This window comes from Pagrus major, chromosome 20 (genome assembly GCF_040436345.1).
Source record: "Pagrus major chromosome 20, Pma_NU_1.0".
In the NCBI taxonomy this organism is placed as follows: domain Eukaryota; kingdom Metazoa; phylum Chordata; class Actinopteri; order Spariformes; family Sparidae; genus Pagrus; species Pagrus major.
Genome location: NC_133234.1, coordinates 7,781,051 through 7,806,690, shown reverse-complemented (window position 1 = coordinate 7,806,690; position 25,640 = coordinate 7,781,051). Strand labels below are relative to the sequence as shown.

The 25,640-nt window shown below is 39.0% G+C and overlaps 2 protein-coding genes across 2 annotated transcripts; one reads left to right on the top strand and one right to left on the bottom strand.

Moving 5' to 3' along the window:
- Positions 1 to 3,441: 3,441 nt before the first annotated feature.
- Positions 3,442 to 12,646, bottom strand: LOC141016047 (5'(3')-deoxyribonucleotidase, mitochondrial-like). Its single transcript, XM_073490296.1, has 5 exons — positions 12,070 to 12,646; positions 10,074 to 10,174; positions 8,089 to 8,149; positions 7,822 to 7,936; positions 3,442 to 6,055 (listed from the first exon to the last, which is right to left on the bottom strand). Exons 1-5 carry the CDS (start codon positions 12,343 to 12,345, stop codon positions 5,916 to 5,918), a joined length of 693 nt encoding a protein of 230 aa, XP_073346397.1. The 5' UTR covers positions 12,346 to 12,646; the 3' UTR covers positions 3,442 to 5,915.
- Positions 12,647 to 13,606: 960 nt separating this feature from the next.
- Positions 13,607 to 25,177, top strand: cops3 (COP9 signalosome subunit 3). The gene is made up of 12 exons (XM_073490112.1): positions 13,607 to 13,785; positions 14,766 to 14,895; positions 16,600 to 16,712; positions 17,310 to 17,359; positions 18,419 to 18,511; positions 18,936 to 19,115; positions 19,262 to 19,402; positions 21,707 to 21,880; positions 22,658 to 22,744; positions 23,053 to 23,166; positions 23,286 to 23,366; positions 24,321 to 25,177. The coding sequence occupies exons 1-12, from the start codon at positions 13,731 to 13,733 to the stop codon at positions 24,372 to 24,374; spliced, it is 1,272 nt and encodes a 423-aa protein (XP_073346213.1). The 5' UTR covers positions 13,607 to 13,730; the 3' UTR covers positions 24,375 to 25,177.
- The last annotated feature ends 463 nt before the right edge of the window (positions 25,178 to 25,640 follow it).

The window sequence follows — 25,640 nt, the reverse complement described above, 5'->3', positions numbered from 1 at the left end:
AGCCGGCTTCCAGCACAACAAAGAAGTTTCACAGAGCCCCTTTAATGTAACGTAATTTTCATTTTAGGTCACTGAAAATGGACATTTTGGAAAACGCCATCCTGAGTGAAGAAACTCAATGTTTTCAATGTTTCTGTCAGGACGGGCAGAAGACACCCATGTCCGCTTCCTAACTAGGTCTTAGAAGTGCATGATTTGCAAATGTGAAAATGATATGTTGACTCTTATGATATTGTGGAGTATTTGATTTTGTACATTGAAGGAATGGATTTTACATTGTTTATTTTTAGAAAGACAAAAACCAACCAAAGGAGAGACAACAACAACTGTTGAACAACAGTGCCAATGTTTTCATTAAAAACAGCATTATCCAGATGGATTCTGTGAAGTGAAATCCTATTTCCCCACCTTGTGCTTTGTATTTTTCAGAACCAAGCAACCAGCCACAGGCTAAACAATCTAATACAATTCCTGTTTAACCGGCACATGCATGCCCAGTCTATGTGAATGGGAATTGTCTTAGTGTGGATGGAGATTATTTTTAAAATGGTGCTAAAACGCTTGTAAGGATGGAAATCATTACCAAAAATAACGATGTACGTGTGGACCTGGCCTAAATTTGCTAAACGCCTGCGATTACAACATTGAGAACAGAATACAGGCAGTAAAATTCATCATGATTGGTTCTTGGCTAACATTGTCGTCATACAGCAAGATGTTTCTGGTTTGAGTGGAGCTTGTATGCATTCACAGTCAGACAGAATGGAAACTTTTTCAGGCTGTGGGTAGCAAGTCATCAGAAGTGTGATCATGTGCTCAGTATCTGAGCCAAACAGATATGCAGAGAAAACTGAGCCAAAGACATAATTCTGCCAAACAGATTTTTAACTTCCCAACTATTTCCATCTGATAATGCTTCGGAAACATTCGTTTTGGCAGGTGCAAAATGTACATAAATTACAGCCATTAAAATGTCCCAAGTATGATCGGAAAAAACTACAAAAACAATACTGTGGATTCAGCTGCATTAATCAGGTTTTCTGGATGTATTTACCTCAAAGTGCGAAACAGCCTTTGCTAGCAAACGGGTAATACGCCATGTGGCTCGCAGTGGGAACATACAACAATGAACTACCTTTTTTTAAAGACCTTTGTCCCGTCCACCTGTTCAGAGACCATTTAAAGCATCACTCTGTTCTTTGCCAATGCATTCTGGGATAGGCACCAGCCCCTCAGAACCCTGCTGCAAAGGCTTACGTTAACAATTTATGAATGACATGCTGGCAAGGTTTTGTTCCATTCAATAAACGCAACTCTAAAATTACACCCAGGAGATGAAGCTCGACTGAGCAGCACAGCGGACCTCAGGTACATGTTGAGGTGAAGATCTGAGTGTAGTTTCTGAGGACAAAGAAATGAATAGAAGATCTGAAAAGAACCGAAGACCAAGAGCTGTGTGAGGCTGATGAAAGATTATCTAACCTCTCTCTCCACACATACTGACATGTTGACAAAACCATTATGGATAATGACTGTAGACAACTGGCAGCCGCACACCATCTGCTGCACACCACGGTATGGCGAGGCAAAGGGTGATGTTGTGGTTCATGTGAGGAGACTTTGAGAAATTGAAATGGAAGGAAGACAAAACAGTTGAACGTGATTAAACATTTAGAATTCTTTATTAAATCAATCATTTCTGCATCGAGGTTTCACAATTTTTCAGTGAAAAATGATTATCCGCACCACAAACATGAGACATTCATTGACAAAAATGGCTGACATACAAGTGACACACATGCAGTGTTTGTGCAACGGTTGATTGGCTTTTTGCTTTTTATGTATCTCCATTTTAACAACAACGTGGCTGTCAGTTGGCCGGTCACATGGAACGGAAAGCACTTCCGATGAGTTCCACCACAGAGGCTTCCAGCATTTATACGAGGCAGCGGACCCAGTTGACCAGGTAGTTAGTGATGGTCGGAAGTACGGAGAGGAAGCAATGGCGATGACTTTGAAAGTCATAAAGCGGCTGCAAATTGAGGGCTGTATGCCGAAGAAAGAAAATATGACAAAGATGCAGTCATGCATGTAAAGCTTTGTATCTAAATATTGACTGAAAGATGTTTCTTGGCCCCGTTTTTCCTTCGTATTCAAACTTCCTTCTGAGCTTCCTTTGTGATCTCCTGTTGCCTCCTACAGTTCAGTGTGAAGTGAAACTCTATATGCTGCCCACATGTGTGAATGAGAATGTGTTTCCAGCATAGTATCACAGCAGTTCGTCAAATTGTCACCAAGTATAATCTACAGGATCAGTGTTTATTGTGCTCTCAGCACAACTATCTTTCCTGTTCACACCAAAATGACCAAAATGCGTCCACTTTGTTATCCTTCTATCCCTCACATCCCCACTCAGATCACTACTAGGCGGGCCGCTGTTGGGATCTGGATCTATCCGGACCCCAATCCATAACTGATGATGAGAATTATTACTGACAGAGAATTTTAACCGGCGCAGCTTTCTAGTCTTTAGCGACCAAGAAGACTCACAGACCAGTTGCATGCGTTGTAAATCACTCACGTAATGCTACTCAGCTGATCATATCAAATAGACAGTGTAAAGAACTTTTATGAATGTACAGTATATCTTAAATGTATATATTGCCCATGGGCAGTTCAGTTTTATATAATATGTTATATGGCACTGAATCATTATGCAATTAGAAACTATGATGTTCTGGACCTTTGCTTAAGGAAGTTTTGTCTAACTGGACCTCTGTGAGTTTAATTTTTTTTCTCTGAAACCTGCTGTTCAATCAAGTTTCGTATTTGATCAATAATGTTCTCTCATGGGATTCACTTCTGTTATGGTTAGGGGAAAGATCATGATTGGTCAGTTCATATTAAAACATCTTTGTGAAATACTGACGAAATGCAATCGTTAAGATTTGTGTACATTGACACAAACTGTTCATTTAAAAACTCGTGTTGAGTGCCATGCAAAAAGTAGACAATTTGATCCCATGTCCACGAATCCTGCTGATTAAATGTAATTAGTATTTGACAAACTACTGTGATACTGTGTTGGTGTTTCTCAGTGTGTTAGCCCCATGACGGAGTGACAACTTGTCTTGGGAGACCTCTACAAGGCACCTTAAAAATAGATTCTGTGGTACCCCTCAGTGAATTTAAATCCTTGTTCAATCATATTCTCTCTGTTTGTACCTGTTTTAATTGATGTGTTTTTATATCTTGTTTCTTTCATGAACAGTATTTATGTCCTCTTGTAAATGTTCTTTCTCTTTACTTGACATGATTATAAATGAGGGACAACCAAGGGTTTTAAAAAAGGGAAATAAATAATAGATAAATACAGCCTCACATTTTCATTCTGTTATAAGTACCGTAGAGAGAGAAGGCAGTCAGAACGTACAACAAAAATCAATACTTAAATGAAATGATTTATGGCTATAAGGAGACAGATTTTGACATTTGATAACAGCAGTTTCTCATGCATTAAGTCTTTTCTGGCATGATACAATGGACTGATGGCAAAATGCAGTCTAGACTAATGTTTACATGTGGTATGTGTTCTTAACTGATATGATCAGTAGAGAGAGGAAATTACAACAAAGATCACAATAAAGCAAGTTCATCATGTTTAGTTAAACAGTTTGCCAGAATGTTAAACTGTTAGCAGATGACAAGTTGTCCAAACTTCTGTCAAAAGCTATTTGTGAGCTTTTGGCAGTGTGTGCCTCAACAAACAAAGTACAAAAACTAAACAAACAAAGAAAATGAAATGCACCTTTAATTGCACCAGAGAGAGAACCATTAAAATTTCCACAGCCCTCCTATAATTCTTTTCATTGTGCGCATTTTAAGAGAGGTGGAATAAAACACAGAATCTAAAAAACAGATATATGTTTGAATAACATGCACAGCACTCAGCGCTCGGTACGACTGTCATAACACATGTTCAGCACCCACCACCTTCTTTTCCATAACACATTAGCAGCAACAGGCAAATTTGTCACTGGCCTGACAGAAATATCCACAATGGATTTGAACATACTTAAGGAAAAATGGAAATCCTGACGGAAAGCTGTTTTCTTAAATGTTCGTTTGCTTAAATACACCTCAGACATAACACAGTGATGAAGAGTTTTGTGAAACAGACAAATGCAGCTGGCTCATATGACTCAACAACATCAGATGTGGATATACTTCATATGGTCTTTTCAATTTGGTAAAAAAAATCTATGCGTTTAATTCACAAATGACACACTACAATAAATGCAAGTAAATTTTATTGTGTTGTGGAGGTACTCTGCCAGTCAGGAGTTTATTTTTTATCTGATGCAATGTGCTTATGTAAACACACTAAGAAGAGAAATTAAAGTAAACAACAGTTATAACTGTACTGTTCATAGTTTGTTTCATCAGAAATGATGCAGATCTACTCGGAAGTGGTATAGATCATGACCACTATTCAAACAAATGCGGTCAAGAGTTTTTTGTATTAAAACAGATGCTAGTGCTGTGCGTTGGTTTTGACGTATTGAGGTAATGTAACTTTCTCATTTTAGTGTGTTTACAATCGGCAGTGTGCACAAGATTCAACCGGAAATTGATACAATATGCCGTCTGACTGGCTGTGTGAAAGTAGAGCATATAAAAACAGGAAGTCTCTAATAGCCTAAATCATCTCTTTTGAAGTTTAGTATATTCTTTCCTTTTTTTTTAAACTATCTTAATATCTTTTCTTCCTTTTATACTTTAAACACATTCAGCACACATTTCTCAGTGAATGTCATCTAATATATTCAGCACTAGTGATGGCTTTGGCAACATGCATATGTATGTGTGCAATTCTAAGAATTTTTTTTCATTGGTGTAATAGTTAAGATGCATAGATCAGTGTGAAACAGAGGAAATAAGTACGGCAAAAAAGCACCAACGTAACCATACCGGCTCTTTAAAAACCTTAAAGAGATATCACTGTGCATTTATATTTAAAGGGCAACTCCAACAATTTTACAATATTAAAGTGTGTTTACAGGTCTTGAGGAGTACTACTGAATATGTGAAACAGTAGTATAAAGTCTTTTGTGGCTCCAGAGGAAGCTGCATGTAATCTGATAAATTGCCTCCAAAAAACTACTTTTTTAGTAGTACTCCCCAAGTTCTGTAAACACACTTTAATGTGTACAATTAGTGGAGTTACCCTTTAACTTACTACTCAGTGACCCAAGTAAAACAATAACCTGACATAACAGTTCAAGTGTTTGTACTTCCGGGTCACTCTCCTGTGTTTATGTATTGCACATAGTCGCCAGTGCCAATGACTGGTGGAGGCTATTCTTTTTGTAAATGTGAGTGAAATGTTTAGTGGAGTGCCCTGTTGTTGTGAGTGAATTACAGTCCCGTGACTCATTAATGCTACACAATAATGTCAACTACTGATAAGACCTTTGTGAAGAAAACACAGATAAAGTGGCTCCAAAGAAACAAAAATTGTCCTCAATAAGAACCACAAAAACATGTAGTATGCAGACGCAGAGCAGCTGACAACAAGTTCAACCTGCTCTTTATTTTGTCCTCCTGGTCAACTGTTCCGTTGTCACAGCTGTGTAGTGAAACTGGTGGAGATGTGGTTGTAAACATCTTCACCTTCAGTCTCAGAGTGCCCTCTTGTGGTCAAACAAGTGAATGTTCTCTCCCAACAGAGTGCATCAAGTGTCTGCTTTGTGTATCCGACCTGTATGTTATTGTGAATTTGGCTGATCACTAGCCTCTTTTTTTTTTACCTTCCTCCTTTTCAAATAATGAATTCTGACATCCCAAGATGTCCTCTGAGCCTACACACACACAAGTTGGCGGTAATGATGCTGGGCTCATAGATGGGAGTGTCCTCACTGCCTCTTGCTGTCCAGGATGGCCCTCCAGTCGTCAGACCAAGACAGGAGTCGTCTCTGGGAGGGGCTGGTGGAAAGATGCTTGTTGTGGCAGGCAGTGAACAGGATGTGCTCCCACGTTGGCTTGGGCTCCACTCCTGATCAGGAGGTATGGAAGGCACAAACATTACGTAAGTGACAACCAAACACATTTCACTGATTTACACAACCCGGACTAACAGCTCACACACCGTTAACAGCTGTCTTAAAAGCGGCAAATGAGGCATTGAAGTAGATGTATGCAAATAATTACACCCACATGACATTACACGAACAGGATTATGCAACGTTCTTCTTTTCACATTTTTTCCCTCCCTTCCTTCCTTCTTCCTTTTGATCTTTGGAACACACTCTTCATGGATTCATTTTATTTAATGCTATTTTTTGCAAATTATTATCATTTTGATTTATGCCACTATGTTTTTGGATCGACGATAATTATAAACAGCACTTAAGTCAGCAAAAAAAAAACTCAACCACAGTTTTTAAGACCAGAGGACTTACAATGTTGTATTTACATTCACTAAACCCCAATTTTTACCCCTTTCTCCCGCTGTGCTTTCCTATTGGTATTTTCTCCCGTTATTCTCGTGGGTATTTCTCAGTTTCTGTGTGGGATGTTTGTCATGGTGCCTGGAAACCTAACTCAATCAGAGGTGAGCATTTGCAAACAACCCTGCCCGATGTGCTAATTCCTCAGTGCACTCTCTAAAGCCCGCAGCAATTTCACTGATCATTTCTTTGTATATTTTATATGTTTTTTGTTATTTTACTGTGAGCTGTGAATTTAAGACTTATTAAAATTATTTATACTTTGATATCTTTGTAATTATTCTATTAATCTGTGGTTTAGCATTATATTGAGGCATGGTCATCATGGGTTGGCCACTCTCCAATACCCCAGAAAATATCCATCTTTTTCACAGCCTAATGGTGGCAGGTATGGCTGCCATAATTTTCTAATCACTTTAACATTTACATTTAATTACATTAATTAATGTTACACAGAGAATGTTTTTGTTGGGCTGAATGGCTATAAAACAGTTCAGTTATTCTTTTATAAAGATGACTGATTTGTTTCCTTGACAATAAGGGTGAGTAAATAACAACAATTATTATAATGTTTGCTTTATGTTCGACTATGACTATGTATAACTATAGCTTAGCAAATGACAAACTGAACCTGGTGTTGGCTACAGCGGAGTACGTCTTGTCATGCTGTTACTATAGTTACGAAGAGTTACATAAGTTATAATAACTTTCTGGGTACTTAACACAAGACTTTAAAAAACAAATCCATGTTGACAGCAGCTAAACACACAGCAGGATTGAGAGTTTCTGTCCAGAACAACGTGAAGCCTCCAACAGTGAACTGCAGTTTAATTTGACAGCACAACAAGTTTACAGTAAAGAAATGTACTTAAGTACTTCGTTTGGAAGTACTTAAAATGCTAATACGTTTAACTAACAACTGCAGACGGTGGTGAAAAAACTTGAGTCTTGTCTGCTAGCAGCTGTTTTCATTTTAAGCTTACAAAAGCAACGTTCACCCAGAAATGAGAAACCTACTTTTGTCTGCCTTTGTGTGAAATCAGGGAGCAATTGTTTAATAATGACTAAGAATTCTGAGGAATAAATCTGACACCGTTAAGGTTGGAGACTACATGTGTTCGGTGTCAGAGGGGTGGAGCTTAGTGAATACAAAGCAAAATATTTATAAATATCTCACAATGCATAATGTGCATTTGTTACATGTGTAAATCCTTGAAAACATTAAGATGTTGATGAGCACGCATTTTTGTTATTGTGACAAGATAAACTCTGCATGTGCACACAAACACACAAACACGTGTTCAGTCCTCACCTAAAATGTCAGGCTTGTCGTCTATGAGGATATCTCCGGTGATTACCGTCTTGTCTCTGGTCAGGATGACCTGCTCCAGAAAGTCATGGCCCAAATGTTTCTCTACCCAGGCATACTGAAAACACACACACACACACACACACACACACACACACACACACACACACACACACACACACAGTTGATGAGATCTAATTAGAGAAAGGAAACATGGTAATAATTTACAAAGGAAACAGAATAGATGTTGCTGATTGGCAGGGGGCTTACCTTCTCATATGGGCAGTGTTTGAACTGTTTTATTGGGCTGGTGCAAATAAAGACATCTGTGCTGCGGAGAGAGATGGAGACAACAGAGCCAGAGTGGAAAAATTAAAAACATACAAACATTTCTATATTCCAGCTGCTCAGACTTGACAAACACATTGGCTCTTTATAACCGGAATGAATGACTATTTTGGCGACGGGCAGAGGGCCTTCAATGGAAGGACAGCTTAAGTGAAAAACACGGGATCGCACCATATGGCAGATTCCCCAGATAAGAAAACATCCCATTCATTCATTCATTCATTCAAGCGCTGGTAGTTAAAGAAACCCATTCATTTCTATCAGGAGAGGAAATGTAAACACAGTTTCCTAACTATGGCGGCTATTTTTAAATGTTATTCCACTGTGTTGGGTTTTTCTGAGAATATTGCCGAAAATGGCAATCACAGCTACCTCCATGTTGACTGTTGACAGTAGAGTGCATTACAAGCACATGGCCGGTGCTGACTAGTAGGGCTATGGAGCAATGTTTTTATGAATGGATCCTCGTTTTGTTTGCACTCAATACATTTGTTTAGCCTCAAGGATACACATAACACACTTTGGAGGGAAACACTAGTTGTAAACGTAACTTTTGTTTGTTTACAATAAAACTCCATAAGGCACCTTTAAATCTGACCACAGACAGCAGCCAGTGTTTCTCAATATCATAGTTCTTGAAGTGAAGGAGACTCAGAAACAGCAACACAAGAGGACACAAAACCTCTTACATAGCAATATAATAATTGGTATTCATTATCAACCCAAGACGGTGTCTCATCATGTCTTTATAAAAACAAATATAACATGTTAGACGGACTGTTTTTGTAGCACAAGTCAAGAAAGAATTTCTTCATTGAGTGTGAACAGCGCACAGCACTGACCTGCCTATATCCGATATTTAAAGGTCCCATATTATGCTCATTTTCAGGTTCCTATTTTTAATTTGGGTGTCTACTAGAAAATGTTTACATGCTTTAATGTTAAAAAAAAACAAAAAAAAACGCTGCAGTATCTCTGTTCACCCTCCGTATGAATGCTCCGTTTTAGTGACTCTCTCTTTAAGGACCCCCTCCCGAAAAGCCCAGTCTGCTGTGATTGGTCAGCTCTCACAGGCCTGAGCAGGCACCGCCCACCATGTTTCCACATCAGCTTTGCTGGCTTTTTTTGCGACCACGGCTGTGCTGGTGGCAGGGCTGAGGGCGGTGAAGGAATCGTCGTGACATCGTCGTGACATCACAACATTACGGAAGTCCTGACGGCTTGTTTGAAGGCTCAGTTCCTGAATACAGGCTGTGTGCATTGCTCTGTGGATTGTGTGTGTTAATACTTTCACAGTATTTATATAGCACCGACGTGCTCTGTAATCAAAAAGACAGGAATTCTCACTTCTACAAACTGGGACCTTTAAGTTGCTAACAGCAAACATGGCACCATGCTTTGTGAGTTCTCTTTCTCTGACAAATTATAATCTTATCAACTTGACACAATCCCCATCCATTAGTGTGCACCTCCGTTTGCTGTCACACGCTGAAACTGCATGTCAAACAGATTACCAAAGCATCGATCAAAAAGCCTAACAAACGCTTGCAATATTCATTAATCATCCATAAATACGTAGTAAGATTGTGAGCTTGCTCACTTTAAACTGTTTGCCTTCCTCTCACAAGTTTCTGCGCAAAACCATCCACTACCTTGTTAAAATCCAGGGCTCCCACCAGATCGCTAGATAAAAATTGCTACTTGTTCATCTTTTCCACCCATTACTTCTGTGATTTGTGCAGTTAGAGGCTAAATCCTTGTGTTTATTTTCCTCAGTTATTCTGCTTTGTTTTCTATACACATTTCAATATGATGTTGCTAAGAAACCTGTCTATATCACATTTCACTGTGGCAACAGCAAAAACAGTTTGTATATTAGATGAGTGAAATGCATCATCAAGACTTACTTATCCATCTTGGCCATCTCCTTGACCGCCTCCACTCCTCCAGGCAGTGGTTCCAGTTCTATGAAGAAGTCCTTGGACTCCCAGATACTGATGGCTTTTTCCTGGAGTCAAAAAAACAACAATATGCATATGACTTGGACATGCCCAAAGTTAGGTCCATGGTGGGAGGCTATCGAAAATACACTTAAGAAAGTCTTGAATATGGAATTTAGCTTATCTCCTTCAATAGTACTCTTGGGTGATTACTCTAATCTCCAGTTCAACTCTATACATTTAGCTCATTTCTTTGGGCTGGCCATAACAGCTGCCAAAAAATACATTTTGTCTAAATGTATTGATGAGGATCCTCCAAGTCACTCACAATGGGTGAACGAACTTAACCATTGTAAGCCATTAGAGAAGATCAGGTATAATGTGAGAGGTAAACCGCAGAGATTTCATATAAACATGGCAAGCCCGGATTGAGTTCCTGGAAACATAATAGGGTAAATCTGCACTGCTCCCATTTAGTCATTTCCTTTCCTTATTTAGTTACTTACTTATTTTGCATTTTCATAGTAACTCTGCAAAATCCTTTAGAGGAATACAGGGTGCTCCTATGTGTGTATATATATGCTATAGTCTTCTGATGTGTGGTTATTACCCACCTAAGTATATATGTCAAACTGGATGGAATATATGATTTGTGTAATTTGTAGACTGTGTGATAATGCAGGTTGCATGGAGCTTATCCTTTGCCTGTACCAAACATAGCACACATCGCTGGTGTATATAACAGTAATCTGTTACACAACATTTATTACACGGCTCTATTGAATGCTGCTCTCTGATTGGTCCATCGCTGCGTTCTACGGTCCGTTATCTCTGTATAATGACCGTCGTCAAGTATAACAGACCGTTGCTAGGGACGACGCTCTGATCCGCCCTGGCAACATGTAGCAACATAAGCAAGACAGCTGGACTTTCAACGCGTTACACCAACCACAGCATAAGAAGCACCGCTGTCCAGCTCCTCTCAGGCCGGCCGTGAAAGTGAAAGTGAAAGTGCAAACTTTACCGACCAATCCTTGTCGCTGCTGAATCATTGTGGGTGATTATTTATTATTTATTTCACTCGTAAGCCGTGTAATAAGCGGGATAATGTATAGTTAGTCGGTTGTTATGGAGAAATAAACCCCTTCAGGTTGTATGGAACCCCTATTTCTCCATAACAACCTCCGAACTATACATTATCCCACATATTTCATAGCAGAATGTGGAAGATACACTGTATACCTAAATTGATTTTTGTGTGTTATTTTGATTTTCCCTAATCTTGCATGTATTCAGCTTTCTTTTTTTGTGGAAAACTGGAAAAGTTCAATAAAAACAATGCAAAAAAAAGGGGGTTAACACCAATAAAAAAAAACACACACACAGCTCGGTATCGGCTTACATTGATAAGGTGTAAATGTGTGTGAGTTCCCGTGAGTGTACATGTGCTCTGAAAAAGGAATGTCCAAAGTGCAACGCTCTCAAGGTCAGCTAGAAACTCCCCGAAGGAAATAAGGTTTTCCACAAAATATAAAAAATAATTAAAAACAAACGTGACATTCACACACTCAACTATTAACAATTAAAACAAAAACATACAAACGAAAAAAAACGTCAGTGTTTTAATTGGTCGGCACTGTGCAAATGCATACATGGGACGTATACAGTAACCACTGATGCCCTTACAACTATGTGAAAATTAAAATGCAAACTAGATTATTGTCTTTTCATTTTAATATTTTCACAAATAACACGTGGAAAATGATTGTGGATTTACATTTTCAAGTTCACATTATCATTTTTTAAAAAGTCCCCTCTGGTCTTCCACATAGGTAGTAGTATATTCAGTAAAAAATTAACTATTTTACTGGGGGCCCGCTCAAGGGCCCCTGCTTCTGTGTAGGACTGCAAATATGAATTTCGGAAACTATTTTTGAACATGTAACCTATACTCGTCACTTACACACAGGTCACTCCTCAGCCGCCCATACTGCGTCGACACCCAGAACCCCCTCCTGTCCTCCAGGGTGATGTAGGGCTCGCTGGGGTACCTGGCACGGTACTTCTTCAGGAACCCGCCCTCGAAGTCCGCCAAGACCCCGTCCATGTCAACCAGAACCCGCAGTCTCTTACCCGAGGCAGAGGTGGACGACATGTTTACGCAAATCCTCTTAAACGGATCACGAAGCAAAGTTGTTCCTCTTCCGAGTAGGCGTGTTGTACTGGACAGTAACAACATTGTTGCTTGTTACCAAAAACGGTCACTGCGTCGAGTGGAGACCCTGGATAAAGTCCGCATGGGAGTCGAAAAAGTTTTCCAAATACTGCTGCAGTGAGACCGTGTCGTTCTCAGCACACGTTATTTTTGGTGCTGTTATTTGTCTTAAAGCATTAAGTTGTTGTTTCACTGTTAGCTTAACTTTGTCACTCTGCTGGCCAGCTGCAGTTGAGCTAACGCTCGGTAGCTAACTTTAGCTGTTAGGCTAGCCGCACAGCAGCGGGCAGGTCAAATGTGACAAGCCTTTGACCACAGTGTACTGGGAGCTTCTGCATCGTTTGTCAGTGTGTATTTCCCGCACCCTGTCTCAGACCCACAGCATATGTTACAGCTGCTGCTGGGGCAGCCTGAACTACGAGGAGTAGTACTGGCACTGCAACATCAAGGACAGTGGGAACAGACTGTACTACAACAAGGCTGTTCGCAGCAAAGATAGTTTAGGTGAACAAGATGGCTCACTACTACGTGCTTGTCTGTGTGAGAGCCAAGCCTAGCAGTTTTACAATATTACAAATAAAAAAGCACACATTTTACCACCACCATTAATATTATATGGTCTAAATGTGACAATAAATAGTCCATTCTGAACGGACAAGGTATTTTTTAAATTTTTCTTTTTCATATGCAATGGTTGCTAATAATTTCTACAAATAAGAGATAACGCGCTCAACTCACAATCAATAAACAGTTTGATGGGAGTGCTGTCATTTGTTTTTATTTTGCTAATAATTTCTAAACATTTGCATTTACCATCATACAGTACATTGCTTTTGAAAGTTAGGCATATGGTGGTACAGCAATAACACATAGAATATCAGTATATGTATTAACAAAGATAACATCATTTAAATCAGGTGTATGAAGGCAATTCACCAGCACATAATACTGATGCCGTACCGCAAGACTGTGTCCAGTCCATAAACAGCGGATGCTTAAAACTCAGTTAGACAGGCGCTCCTACGCCTTATACCATCTTTGTTAAAAACCCGGTAAACTGTACGTCAGTTCCCTTATTTATTTTTCCTTAAATGAAGAACGGGCACTGTAGTCTGAAATAGACAACTGTAGTCCATTAACACAATACGTTATAATTTCCTAATAAAAATACTTATATTGAATGGATGGTTTTCATGTTTACAATACTTTCAGCGAATCGTGTATCTGGCCCTTTAAGAATCCTTTGGTCGATCCGTAAACTCGTTGCAGTCTGCTCTGTTCTTATGATCTCGCGATAGCTTCACATCAGTGGCGGCTGTGTGGCCCCCCTGTCTTAGTCCGGACGGAGTTGTTTCTGACGTTTGAATGAAAAACAGTGCAAATTACCTCCACTTTGGACCCAGGAAATAATGGCTTCAGCCTTGGAGCAGTTTGTGAACAATGTGCGGCAGCTCTCCGCTCAAGGTATGGTTGCTAAACTCATTCGAGTGGGAAGTATTAGCTAGTTAGCTAGCATATGCTATCCAATGCCTTGCCGATAGCTAGGCAGCCAAAGTGGTCAGAGCCCTCTTTTTGCTTTATCATGTAAACACACCGCAAAAATGACTTTTTCTGGCAGCGAGAGTTCTGTAAAGTATCACCAGAAGATGCGTTAGTGTACAGGGACGCCAGGGATAATCGTGAACTAGGTGGGTTATCAAAGAAAATGCCTAAATCATACTTTTTGTTTTTGATCTAGAAAATAATTTCTGGGGATTGCCTACCGGTAGTCCCGCCCTGGCGCAACATGATTGGCTAGCGAACTGAATTAGCGAATATTATTGGTCCAAAGTCATCTGTCAATCCAACTTGCATTACCTATGTTGCAAGGCCTTGACAGGACACTTGACCGGCCGATTTCTACTGAAATACTGAGCTACAGCACGAATATTGTAGACAGATTTGTCAGTAAATTTCTTTTCTACATTTGTAAAGAATAACCTCACGACACTCGTGGACAAGAAAATTGAAATTTGATTATTAATTCGGCCACTTAGACAATGAAGAAAATGCCTCAGCATACTTGGGGGGGAAAGTGTTGTCCTTTCGTGGATTTTATTAATTCATCCTCATCATTTACATTGACTGTGATAGAGGAACTGTTATAATAACATTTTTAGTTTTGGTAATCAGTGCAGTTACATCTTTGTGCATGTGTCCCTCTTGTGTGGTCCAACATGTATTAAGAAATTTGAAATTTAATGCCATTAAATCCTAGTGTAACAGCTCAATTTAATTACAAAGCAGAGGGCCTGCCTAAAGCAATTATTTTGAAATTTTGATTTGCATCCAACATTGCAATGTAAACCATCTTATGTATGAGATAGGTGTCTTTCCCAAGATTTAACATACATGCGAGAAAGTACTTAACTTTGTCTCTGTTCTCCTGCCCTCTAACCCCCCAGGCCAGATGACTCAGCTGTGTGAGCTGATCAACAAGAGTGGGGAGCTGCTGGCCAAAAATCTGTCCCACCTGGACACGGTGCTGGGGGCGCTGGACATCCAAGAGCACTCCTTGGGCGTGCTGGCTGTGCTGTAAGTAGCATGCTCCATCCCAATTCTTTCTAGGTTTGTTGCCGTCATTGTAGTTGGCACCAGTCAAGAACTCATCCTCAGTCTCTAGTGAAGTCCTCTGCTGATTTTATTTTATTTTATTTTTTTTGTCTTTGCCTTTGTATTCAGTTCTGTCCATTCTTGTGTTCCTCTGCCCTCCTGCCTTCATTATGCTCTGAGCTTCGGCTCCTTTTTTTCTAAACTGGGCCAAGAGATTCTTTGATTGTTGTGCCTGTTGAATGTCATATCATACTTTTTGTGAAGAATAAGGTTGTGGCATTGAGAAATATTGTTAACCAGGAGGAATTTTGCCAGCTCAGTCAAGGTGAAAATGTGATTTGCCAAGTCAATAAAAAAATGATTAGGGCTTCAACCAAGGATTATTTTCATTGTCGATTCTGACGATTATATTCTAGATAAATCCATTCCTTGTTTGGTCTATATGACAGAAGATGGTAAAAAAAATGTCGATCAGTGTTTCCCAAAGCCTAAGATGACGTCCTCAAACGTCTTGTTTTGTCTCCTTGAAATATTCATATTCAAGGAGCTGGAATCAGATAAAAAAAAATTTCTTGAAAAATTATAATTGATGACTTATTTAATAGTTCACAACCCATTGCAGTTCTAAAAATGATCCAATATAATCATGTCATGTAAAGGGTGCCATGTCCTGCTTCTCTGTTATGTTTTTTCTTTCATAGGCTGCCTGTTGCATGCAGCACAGCAAATGTGATACAACCACAAAGCAGCCAAAAGCTACCTGTTGCATGTACAGCTGATAATCTAGACATGAACTAACATTGTAGCAAAAAAGAGATTACGTCTTGTAATTTAATGAATCAAGAAATGCCCATGCTGCATTGAACAGTCATGAAAATGATGACTATGTTTAAATGATTCAGTTTCAGTTTGTGCATTATATAAAACGTGGGGGAAAACACAAAATTATGTTTTGTTTTTTTACTATAAGAAAACACTTAATATTCAGTATTGCAATGAGTTCACTTCTGCAGCATGAACCTTAAACCTTGTAAAGCTCAACACTGTTCCATGGAAACCATTTGACTGGTGCAGTTTTTCTATATGAAGAAAAATACCTTCAGCATATGGAAATGATTTAACAACTAAACCATTCAATTTTGAATTAGAATTTTTCATCCCACATGACAGTGTTATGTAGTTCAGCTTTGGAGACATAATGTACAACATTTCTGCATTAAAATGTCTAAAAGTGACTAGGCCTTTGTTATAAATTCTGTTAAGTTGTGTACTTGCATTATCCCAAATTAGCTTTTTTCCAACAATGTTCAAACCCAGAGAAATCTGTCATTTTTATTCAAGTTAACAGTTTGTTTAATTGGGTCACTTGTCGCTATAACTTCAGGTGAAACACCAGATGATGTCAGAGAGTGAGGAAGGATGTTGGCTAAGGCGAACAAAACTTAAAAGTGCTACCTCGTCCGTGAACATTTCTGCCTGATTCACATCATACAGATTTTCATCAGCAATGGTTTTTGTTTGACAAGGACAACAACTCCCATGATCCTACACTACTTCACAATGTCATCAGACTACATCTTTTGTTTAATTGAAAGGCACCTAGCAGCAGAAACCACATACTGTGCTTTTAAGGCCTTTCTTAAGTTCTCCTCGCTTGTGCTAACCTCCTACTTGTTTTTGTTCCAGATTTGTGAAGTTCTCCATGCCAAACATCCCTGACTTTGAGACGCTCTTCTCCCAAGTACAGCTCTTCATCAGTACCTGCAATGGAGAGCACATTAGATATGCAACAGACACTTGTAAGTCCACACTAAGAAAACTTGTCACTCCTTGATGTTTAGGAAAAATGTTTGTATCCTGTTGTTTTTATGTTTTACAGGTTTTTACTTGAACAAAAACAGATTTCTACACTTATCAGTGTTCTGTTGCTTATCCTGTTGACAAAATGTACTCCGCTAAAAAATGCACTGTTGCCAGCTATACTATGCCCACTCACTTGTGGCCATATGTCAGATACGGCTTTTTTCCAGTCTCCAATTGTAAGCTCTAAAATGTGTTTTAGGTGTCAACCAAAAGCAAGAACATGTTGCATTGTTGCAATGGTACGGCATCTGTAATTTAGACTGTGGTGGTCAGGTAAATTGGTGTAGTTTTAGTTTTTTAGTAATATTCAACAGAATCTGCTGTTGTAAATTATATCCCAGATAAATAATTACAAAGTTGACTGGCTCACTTGAACCTTTGAGGAAGAATGGGAACACAGTATGTATTTACATGGCTGCAGTGAAGTGAAGTTGTAGCCTGCAGACACATGTGAGCACTTGAATATCAACTAAAAGAGTCGATCATCAATTTTCTTTCAATACTTTCCTTCCCTTCTGCTTCCTCCCGTATAGTTGCTGGTCTTTGCCACCAGTTGACAAACGCCCTTGTAGAGCGGAAACAGGTAAGACTGTTGATAATGACTTAGGTCAGATTGACATGCCTAACTAGATATCCTCACAGAGCTTTAATTTGAAATTGAATCCTTTTTTAAGAGCTCCAAATGGCCATCGTAGATGTTTGATGATCAAGAGGAGTGACTTTTTTAATTGTATTTTTATTGTATAAAACATAAACACGATGCCAGGTGAAATATGACATTAGAAAGGCTCTATATTTCTGTTAGTTTGTCCAATTTGTAATGCTGATATGCTTGAAACTGTTTGTTTCCATGCATGACTCACAGCACTCTGCAGTTCTGTGGTTGCTAATGAAGACTGAATAGTTTAAATACCAGATGAGAACACAGAATGCAAATGAGGCCTGTTCATTCCTCTTACAACTGCACAGTCAAGCATCATATGAAAAGTGTGATATCATCGACAGAGTGCTGTTTTAGTGATGTAGACCAGCAGCTCCAAAAGGCATTGGGCCTTTGTTAATCCATATAATGTTCACTCATTAACCATATTTCACTTACAGTTTGTATGTGCTGACATGTGCCATACAGAAATATGCTCACACACACAGCTTTGAATTCCGAACAGCAGTTGACAATGCTACATCAGCCACTCTTAACTTTAGCAGCACAATCACATGACTCAGTGAAAATATCTTCATCGCTCCTTAGTTTTGTGATGTTTTTGTTGATTCTGTGAAGTATCCTTGTCATGTGTCTGTATGTGCATGTGATGGATTAGAGGACAATGTGCAGTGTATTGACAATTTTGCATGCGAGTGGGTGGAACATTTTTGTAATGTTGTATGCCCCCATCGGCGATAGTGAAATAAGTACATTTAAATCTTATTTCTCAACACTGCCTGACAAGAATGAGTCATCCTATTGCTTTTACTTCACTGAGTTTCAGCATCCAAGAGTAGCATGTTTTCCTTTTTCCATCGTGATCTAAATATTTTAATGCATTTTAAAGTGCAGTACGGGCCTGGACCGTTTGCGCTGTGTTTTGATGTCTCAGGAAAGCCGAAGCTGAATACGTGAATATTTTTTTTCCTTCTCTGGCAGCCATTGAGGGGTGTTGTCGTCCTAAAACAGGCAATAGACAAAATGCAGATGAACACAAACCAACTTACCTCAGTTCATGCAGACCTGTGTCAGGTGAGTCACTGGCCCTGGATATTATATGGCACAAGTGTTGTCTATTCTTGGTTGTAAAGGCCGCATAACAGTAAAGTGATGTAACTTACCAGACTGTTCCAGTTATTATTTTAAGGACATGTCGCCCAGCCCAGTCTGTAATCCTAGATGGCCTCATGGTTTAACTTGCACATTAAATTTAGCTACTAAATGTTTTACTAAATGATTTATTTAGCTGTATTATATGTAATCAACATCCACATTAACCTAATGATATTAGTTGTTTTCTCCCCCTTCTCCTAAATTCATACTTGTTGAATAAGCCATTTAAAGGGCTGTGTTAAATAATTCAAACACAGGCTTAGTCCCAGCATAGTTCCCTTCCATTGTGACTGTCCAGTGTACCCCTCTTAGTCATCCTCACAACTTACCTGTCTTCTTGCAGCTGTGCTTGTTAGCAAAGTGCTTCAAGCCTGCCCTGCCCTTCTTGGAGTTGGACATGATGGACATCTGTAAGGAGAACGGAGCCTACGACGCAAAGCACTTTTTATGTTACTACTACTATGGTGGCATGATCTACACGGGCCTCAAAAACTTCGAAAGAGCACTGTATTTTTATGAACAGGTACAGGCATGCACACATGGAATGGCATTGCAAACTTTCTTTGAAATTTTCTTTCTAATGTTCCAATTAATTCTATAGAATTTGAATGCACAATGAACTGTCACGTTTTCCTCTGGTTTATCATGTGTTTCTCATGTGCTCCTCAGGCAATAACCACTCCAGCCATGGCAGTGAGCCACATCATGTTGGAAGCCTATAAGAAATACATCCTGGTGTCACTCATTCTCCATGGCAAAGTGCAGCCGCTGCCCAAATACACCTCACAAATAGTAGGGAGGTTCGTCAAGGTAAGGAGAAAAAAAAAAAGCATGGATGGAATTAATAGTATCAGGTCTTCACATTTTCATCTGGAGACATTTGAGTTATCTAATTTTTACCTGATGCAAGTACGCTTACTGTAACTAAACCGCATAAAGAAGATAAAGCAAGTCAAGAAATGTTGCTCAATTAAAACATCTCATTCTGTTGTGGTTTACAGAAACTGCTGAAACTCACACCATATACACTCACATACCCCTTTGCTAAAACTGTTGCAGTCCAATAACACAGTCCTGCAATAAATCAATTTGAAGGTTTCAGGTTGTGGAGCTGTTAAATTGTGTTACACTGACAGGTGTATCTATTGTTTTGTCCAACCCATTTATTTCAATGAGGATACATTCTTAGTATATGCAACACAAAGTGCAGCTTCCAAAATGATCATTTTAAAAATTATAACTGTCATGAAGGGAGGATGTATTACAGGACTGGGGTATGAGACTGCGTTACCCAGGTGGATCCAATAAGCTGGCAATAATGAGGATATATATATATAAGACATCCTCAAAACATGCGAGCATTCTGTATTAGACATTAGGGCTGAGTTTAAGAAATTTCTTTTCTGGTTCAGATCGATCTTCATTTAAATGATCTGATATTAATGAAATACAGAGAAGGATCTTTGAATGTAAGCCTTTTCTCATCCAAAATGAATACCCACTAAGTGCCAAATGCACGTAGATTTTCGATATGGGTAGTGAATGTTATGTAAATATGACGGGTAAATGCATCAAAACAGTTGTGTCTTTCAGAAATATGCTGAGTCTGTACCGCATTTTGGTGTAATTTAGGGACGCGCTGCTTTTATCCTTTCAGCTGTCTGTCTGTCTCAGAGTTTCACACTAATTGAACCTCATAAACTCTGAAATCTTAATCACTTTGTACAGCCAGGCGCTTGAGTGTCAACAGGGACTTAATGGTGCATTAAGCGCAACTTGTTAAGTCCGAAGTTCAAATGCAAATGCTAACCCAGGAAGGTTGTTTAAAACAGCAAAGTTTCTCATTTTTTCTTATTTTCCTTTTGTTGAACCACATATTTCTGAACAAAAAACTTCTGCACACACTTGCAATCAGAAAAAATGTAATAATGTTTAGGTTGACCTTCATTAAGTTATTTAGAGATTAGAGATTTTTTGTTCCGATTTTGTCAACCCTTGGTTTTCTCCTACACACCTGTCGATCCACAGATGTGCAAAAGTTTTGCCCTGTGAACCACACATTTCTGAAACCATTTAATTAAAATCTTAATGTAAACATTCATAACTTTAATAATCCACCAGGTTAGATGGTTCCATGTACAATTTAAAGCCCAAGTTCTCTTGGAACCTTACCTCCAAGCGAGATTGGCACCGTGACTGAAGTATCCCCAACCCAATCGTTATTGAATCGATCAAATCGAGACCATGTGAATCAGAATCAAACTGCTTCGGGAAAGCAGTGGCAATACCCAGCTCTACTGAACGTTGGGTCCTCCCCTATCCCCTATATTCAAAGTAATGAAAAATTCACCAAAAGCAAGCACTCATTTAAGCTTGTTTTGATGGTTAAATGATGTAAGACGAAACGTAACAGGATTTCAACAGCATAAATCGGTACAGTAAAAGTAACAAAACGTTGATAATTAGGTTGATATACATACAAAACTTCTTCCATGAAGATGTGCACAAGGATTTGTGGTACTGCCTTGCCAGATGGTGTTGTAAATTTCATGTGCAAGCATCTGTTTTCTGGAACTTCTGAACATAAGGTTGCTTTGAAAATCTAGACCCCCCCAAGCACCCAGTAAGTTGTGCCATCATGCATAGCCCTTTGTTGTTTATCTAGCTTTCATATAGACGAATAGGCCAGCAGCTCTCTATTTCATTCACCAATTAACCTGTCCATTTTGTTGTAGTTAATCAGTCATTATTATATCACAGTCCAAAGTGCCCAGTTAACTAGCTGTAAACCGCTTAGAATGGCTGTTTTACAGCTTCTCCTGTTTGCACTCTGAGCATAGCTTTTGTTCATAAAATTAAATCACAAGAGAAATGACCATCAAGCAACCTTTCTTCAAACCCTGCTTCAAACTTCCACACAGATTCCCCACGTCTGCCAGTTTGTATTCAGGTCTGAAAGCAATGAGGGACTTAAGTGACTTAGTAACCATGTTGCTTGCAGTGTCAACACATGGTAAAAACCAATAATTACCTACTTGTGCAGTTGATGGTTTGTTGTGCCATGAAGTGATTGGTTTTCTCCCTGTTATTTTTTTGTCTTATTGCTACCGTTAGCCCCTGAGCAACGCATACCACGAGTTAGCTCAGGTTTACACCACCAACAACCCGGGAGAGCTGCGCGGCCTGGTCAACAAACACAGTGAGACCTTCACACGAGACAACAACACAGGCCTGGTCAAACAGTGCCTCTCCTCTCTGTACAAGAAGAACATCCAGAGGTTAACAAAGGTGGGTCACTCTATGAATGTGAGCCAGATGTTTTCACAAGAAAGTAGTGAAATTCCTCTAATCCTGGCTTCCTCACGTGGTCAGGCTATGGTTGAACTGTTCTGTTGAAGGTTTTTTGACTTGGGTTAACAGTTAAATTTCAGTTCAGTTTAGGCTGGGAGTTATGGAATGTATATGGACCAATATGGATCCTTGGTATTGTAAGTTATCGTGGATTTACACAAGTTTTGAAACTTGTACCCGTTTGGTTTATCTGGTCAAGTGAAAGTCATTGGAAGTGACAGTAATTGACAGGAAACATCCTAGAAACATAAATGAGGGAAGGCAGATTTAGATATCTGATAGCCAGCTGTTACTTGGAAAGCTGAGCAAAGCAGAGATATGAAACAAGAGCTTGCCTTCTTCAACTAGGTGATGTATCACTTTAATGCCTCTATTGTAGTATTTTAGGGATTTTGATATCATGATCTCGCTTTGATTTGTTTTTATTGGCTCTTGAAGGTTTTGCTGTAGTCAGCTGGCGTAATATTCTGATCCATTTTGACTGTCCTGATTTTAAATTGGCAATTAAGCATATTCACATTACCAAGGATTTTCTACCTTTAAATATTCCTTTGTGTAAATATCTCTAGAAATAGATACATATAGCCACATATCATTATATACACGTAGTATAATATATACAACTAACTGTACATATGGCTTCCCTCGGGTCCAGCACATATTTTAGTCTAATCTATTTTTAATATCACTTTCTGTTTTATCTGTCTCCTGCAGACCTTCCTGACACTGTCTTTGCAAGACATGGCGAGTCGAGTGCAGCTGTCAGGCCCCCAGGAAGCAGAGAAATATGTCTTACACATGGTGAGTTGGTCCAGATAGACTTAAGAAGGAAAAGCCAGTCCAACATGTCGTCCACACACTTACTTGAAATCAGATGAAGAAGTATTAATCACTGCACATGAAGTATGCTAATTAATGGTGATGGGAAGTTGATCAATCAGCCACTAAAATGTATATAATGTTAATGCAAGAACTTTGGCTAATTTAACAGTATCATGTTTTCTTTATCTTTAATCTGATTCCTGATAGACTTAAAAAGGTTACTATTCATCAGTACGAGAGATTTTCAGTTTAGTTTTCATCATTCTCCTCCTCATGCTTCTGAACAGATTGAAGATGGTGAGATCTACGCTAGCATTAACCAAAAGGACGGCATGGTCTGCTTCCACGACAACCCCGAAAAATACAACAACCCAGCAATGCTCCACAAAATTGATCAAGAGGTGAAGATGTCCTGCTCTATTTTGTTTGTAGTCTTATCATAATGTAGTGAATGAATCCTGATACTATGTTTGGTGGTAACTATTTTTAATTCAAAGCTATATCACTTTTGTCCTTTCAGATGTTGAAATGTATAGAGCTGGATGAGAAACTAAAGTCTATGGATCAAGAAATCACAGTAAACCCACAATTTGTGCAGAAGGTGAGACAACACTTTTGCATTATTTGAACAACTTCTTTACATATGCATGAATGTGTTTTGCTTTGTGGAATCATAACAAATGTTTAAATGTAAATGTCATGCTATGTACCTTGTATCTCAGTGCGACATTTACATTATTTTGTTGAAAGTGAAATATGTTCGAATTTTAAGAGTTTTGACGTTTTGTCATAGATGTCTATGTATTGTTTTGCAGAGATATATATACAGAGGTTTACATGCTAACCAACTAGCCCCAGCCAGTCATGTCACCTAATACCACTTTGTACCTCAGTAGGTGATAGTCCAGTAGTATTGCTCAGGCCTCCAGAGGTGGGCACTGACTGATGTAAACACCAACAATTCAACAGTGCTCAGAGCGCTCAGTCTAGGCAGTCTAAAGTCGGCTTATAGGACCGCTAGCTAATTAGCTAATTTTTAATGAGTATGAATTCTACAGCAGGCCACTTCTTACATATTGCACATTTAATTCAGATGTTTTACATGTGGTAGAATGAAATTAAAACCAAAGAATAAATGACGCAAGTAATGTTAACATGGTACAAACTACAATTTGTACAAAACCTGGCCTTATTGGTATTTGGATGTTACCAAAGCATTGCTATTCTATGCACAAACAAGCAAAACTGGAAAAGGTCAATGGTTATGTATTTCATGGTTTTATTAAAACTTATAAAGTGAATAATTTTCTGAGTAAAATCATGAACATGGACTAATACTTAAGGACAAGTTCTGGTTTTACTAACAAAGCTGTGCAGGTAATTCAGTAGTAAGTCAACATGCTTCCTGGAAAAGGCCCTTGGTTAGTTCTAAGAGATAACAAAACTATCAGCTTTTGTTTACGGAAGTGCAGCAGGAACCGGTTTTTACCTCGGTTGTTTGGTCTGTTGTGTAACAGGTTACATGTGACACCTTTTTTTTTTTTTTTTTTCCCAGAGTATGGGATCGCAGGAGGACGATGTTGGTAGCAAAACATCAAGTTATTCCTGAGGGGCCTTGGACAGGGAGAGAACGCTGCAGCCACCCAACACGTTCTTCCCAGGATGAGTTGGATTTTTTTAAAAGAGGAAAAACAAACAAACAAACATTCTATTGCATAAGGACATTGGTCAAGGAAAATCTAATTGTGTGGAATGATGATAAATTTGGTTATTCTTTCTTCACAGTGTCTTAAGGATAGCAAAACATCCTTACAGAAAAGGAAAAAATGATAACAATTTTGTCAGTGTTTTATTTATCAATGTTCAGGTTGGAGCGCCACTGCTACATTAACAGAAACCACAATAATAAAAACTGGACTTATTTGTTCCAAACGTGTGTGAATAATCTCACTGTTTGTTTTGGTTCTGCTGCATGATGGCCGTAACAAGAGGGCATTACATATGAGAAAACATCTATGGCGAGGAATAAACCTGATATGTTCTACATTTGTAAAGACTGCAATGATCGTTTCCCTCGCACTCCTTTTGGTTAGAATGTAGATATCATCAATATCAAATCTGTACAAATCTGTATCTGGACATGCCCTTGACCCAACTCGGCACAATGGAGGAGTCGTTCACAATCTGGTGCACTGTTTTGTTTTCTTGTTTTTTGTTTTTTTTCCCTTTTCTTTTTTTGTTTTTTTAGGTCGGATCCACTAGAGGTCGCTAGAGCACTGTATAGAAAAACCGTTTTGACAGCTTGTTATTACAAGAGGTGAAGTCAACAGATGAAACCAAACTGTCATGTCATTTTGGGAGCTTGAGCTTTGCGATTGTGGATCTGTTAATAATAAATTGTTTAAGAATATAGTCCTGGGTTTCATGCCTTTGTGAAAAGACACTCATCCATTTGTACTGTAACTGTAGGGTGGATTTGAATCTCCATCCACTTGGTTGTCACATTGTAACATTCTTGGCTGATACAATGAAGCTGATGTATGCCTAAGCCAATGAACGTCCTTATTTAGGCGGATGTAGTTTGCAGGAAAATGGCACCAATCACGACGCAGCACCCGCTTCAAAGAGGCGGGACATAACCGGGTAAAGAACGTGGGCACCCGCCAATCATGCGCAGCACTCGCCCCTCATTGGTCCGTCGTTTTGAATAAGGTGGGTCTTGACGACACTCACCGTGTAAGCTACTGTTGAAATTCCAGTGCTAACCAACTTTAGCCAGCTTGCTAACATGTAATTTAGCGAATTGTAAAGAACAGCACGCGGCGCTATTCTGGATTTACATGCATGCACAATATTTCATGTCAAACCGAGGAAT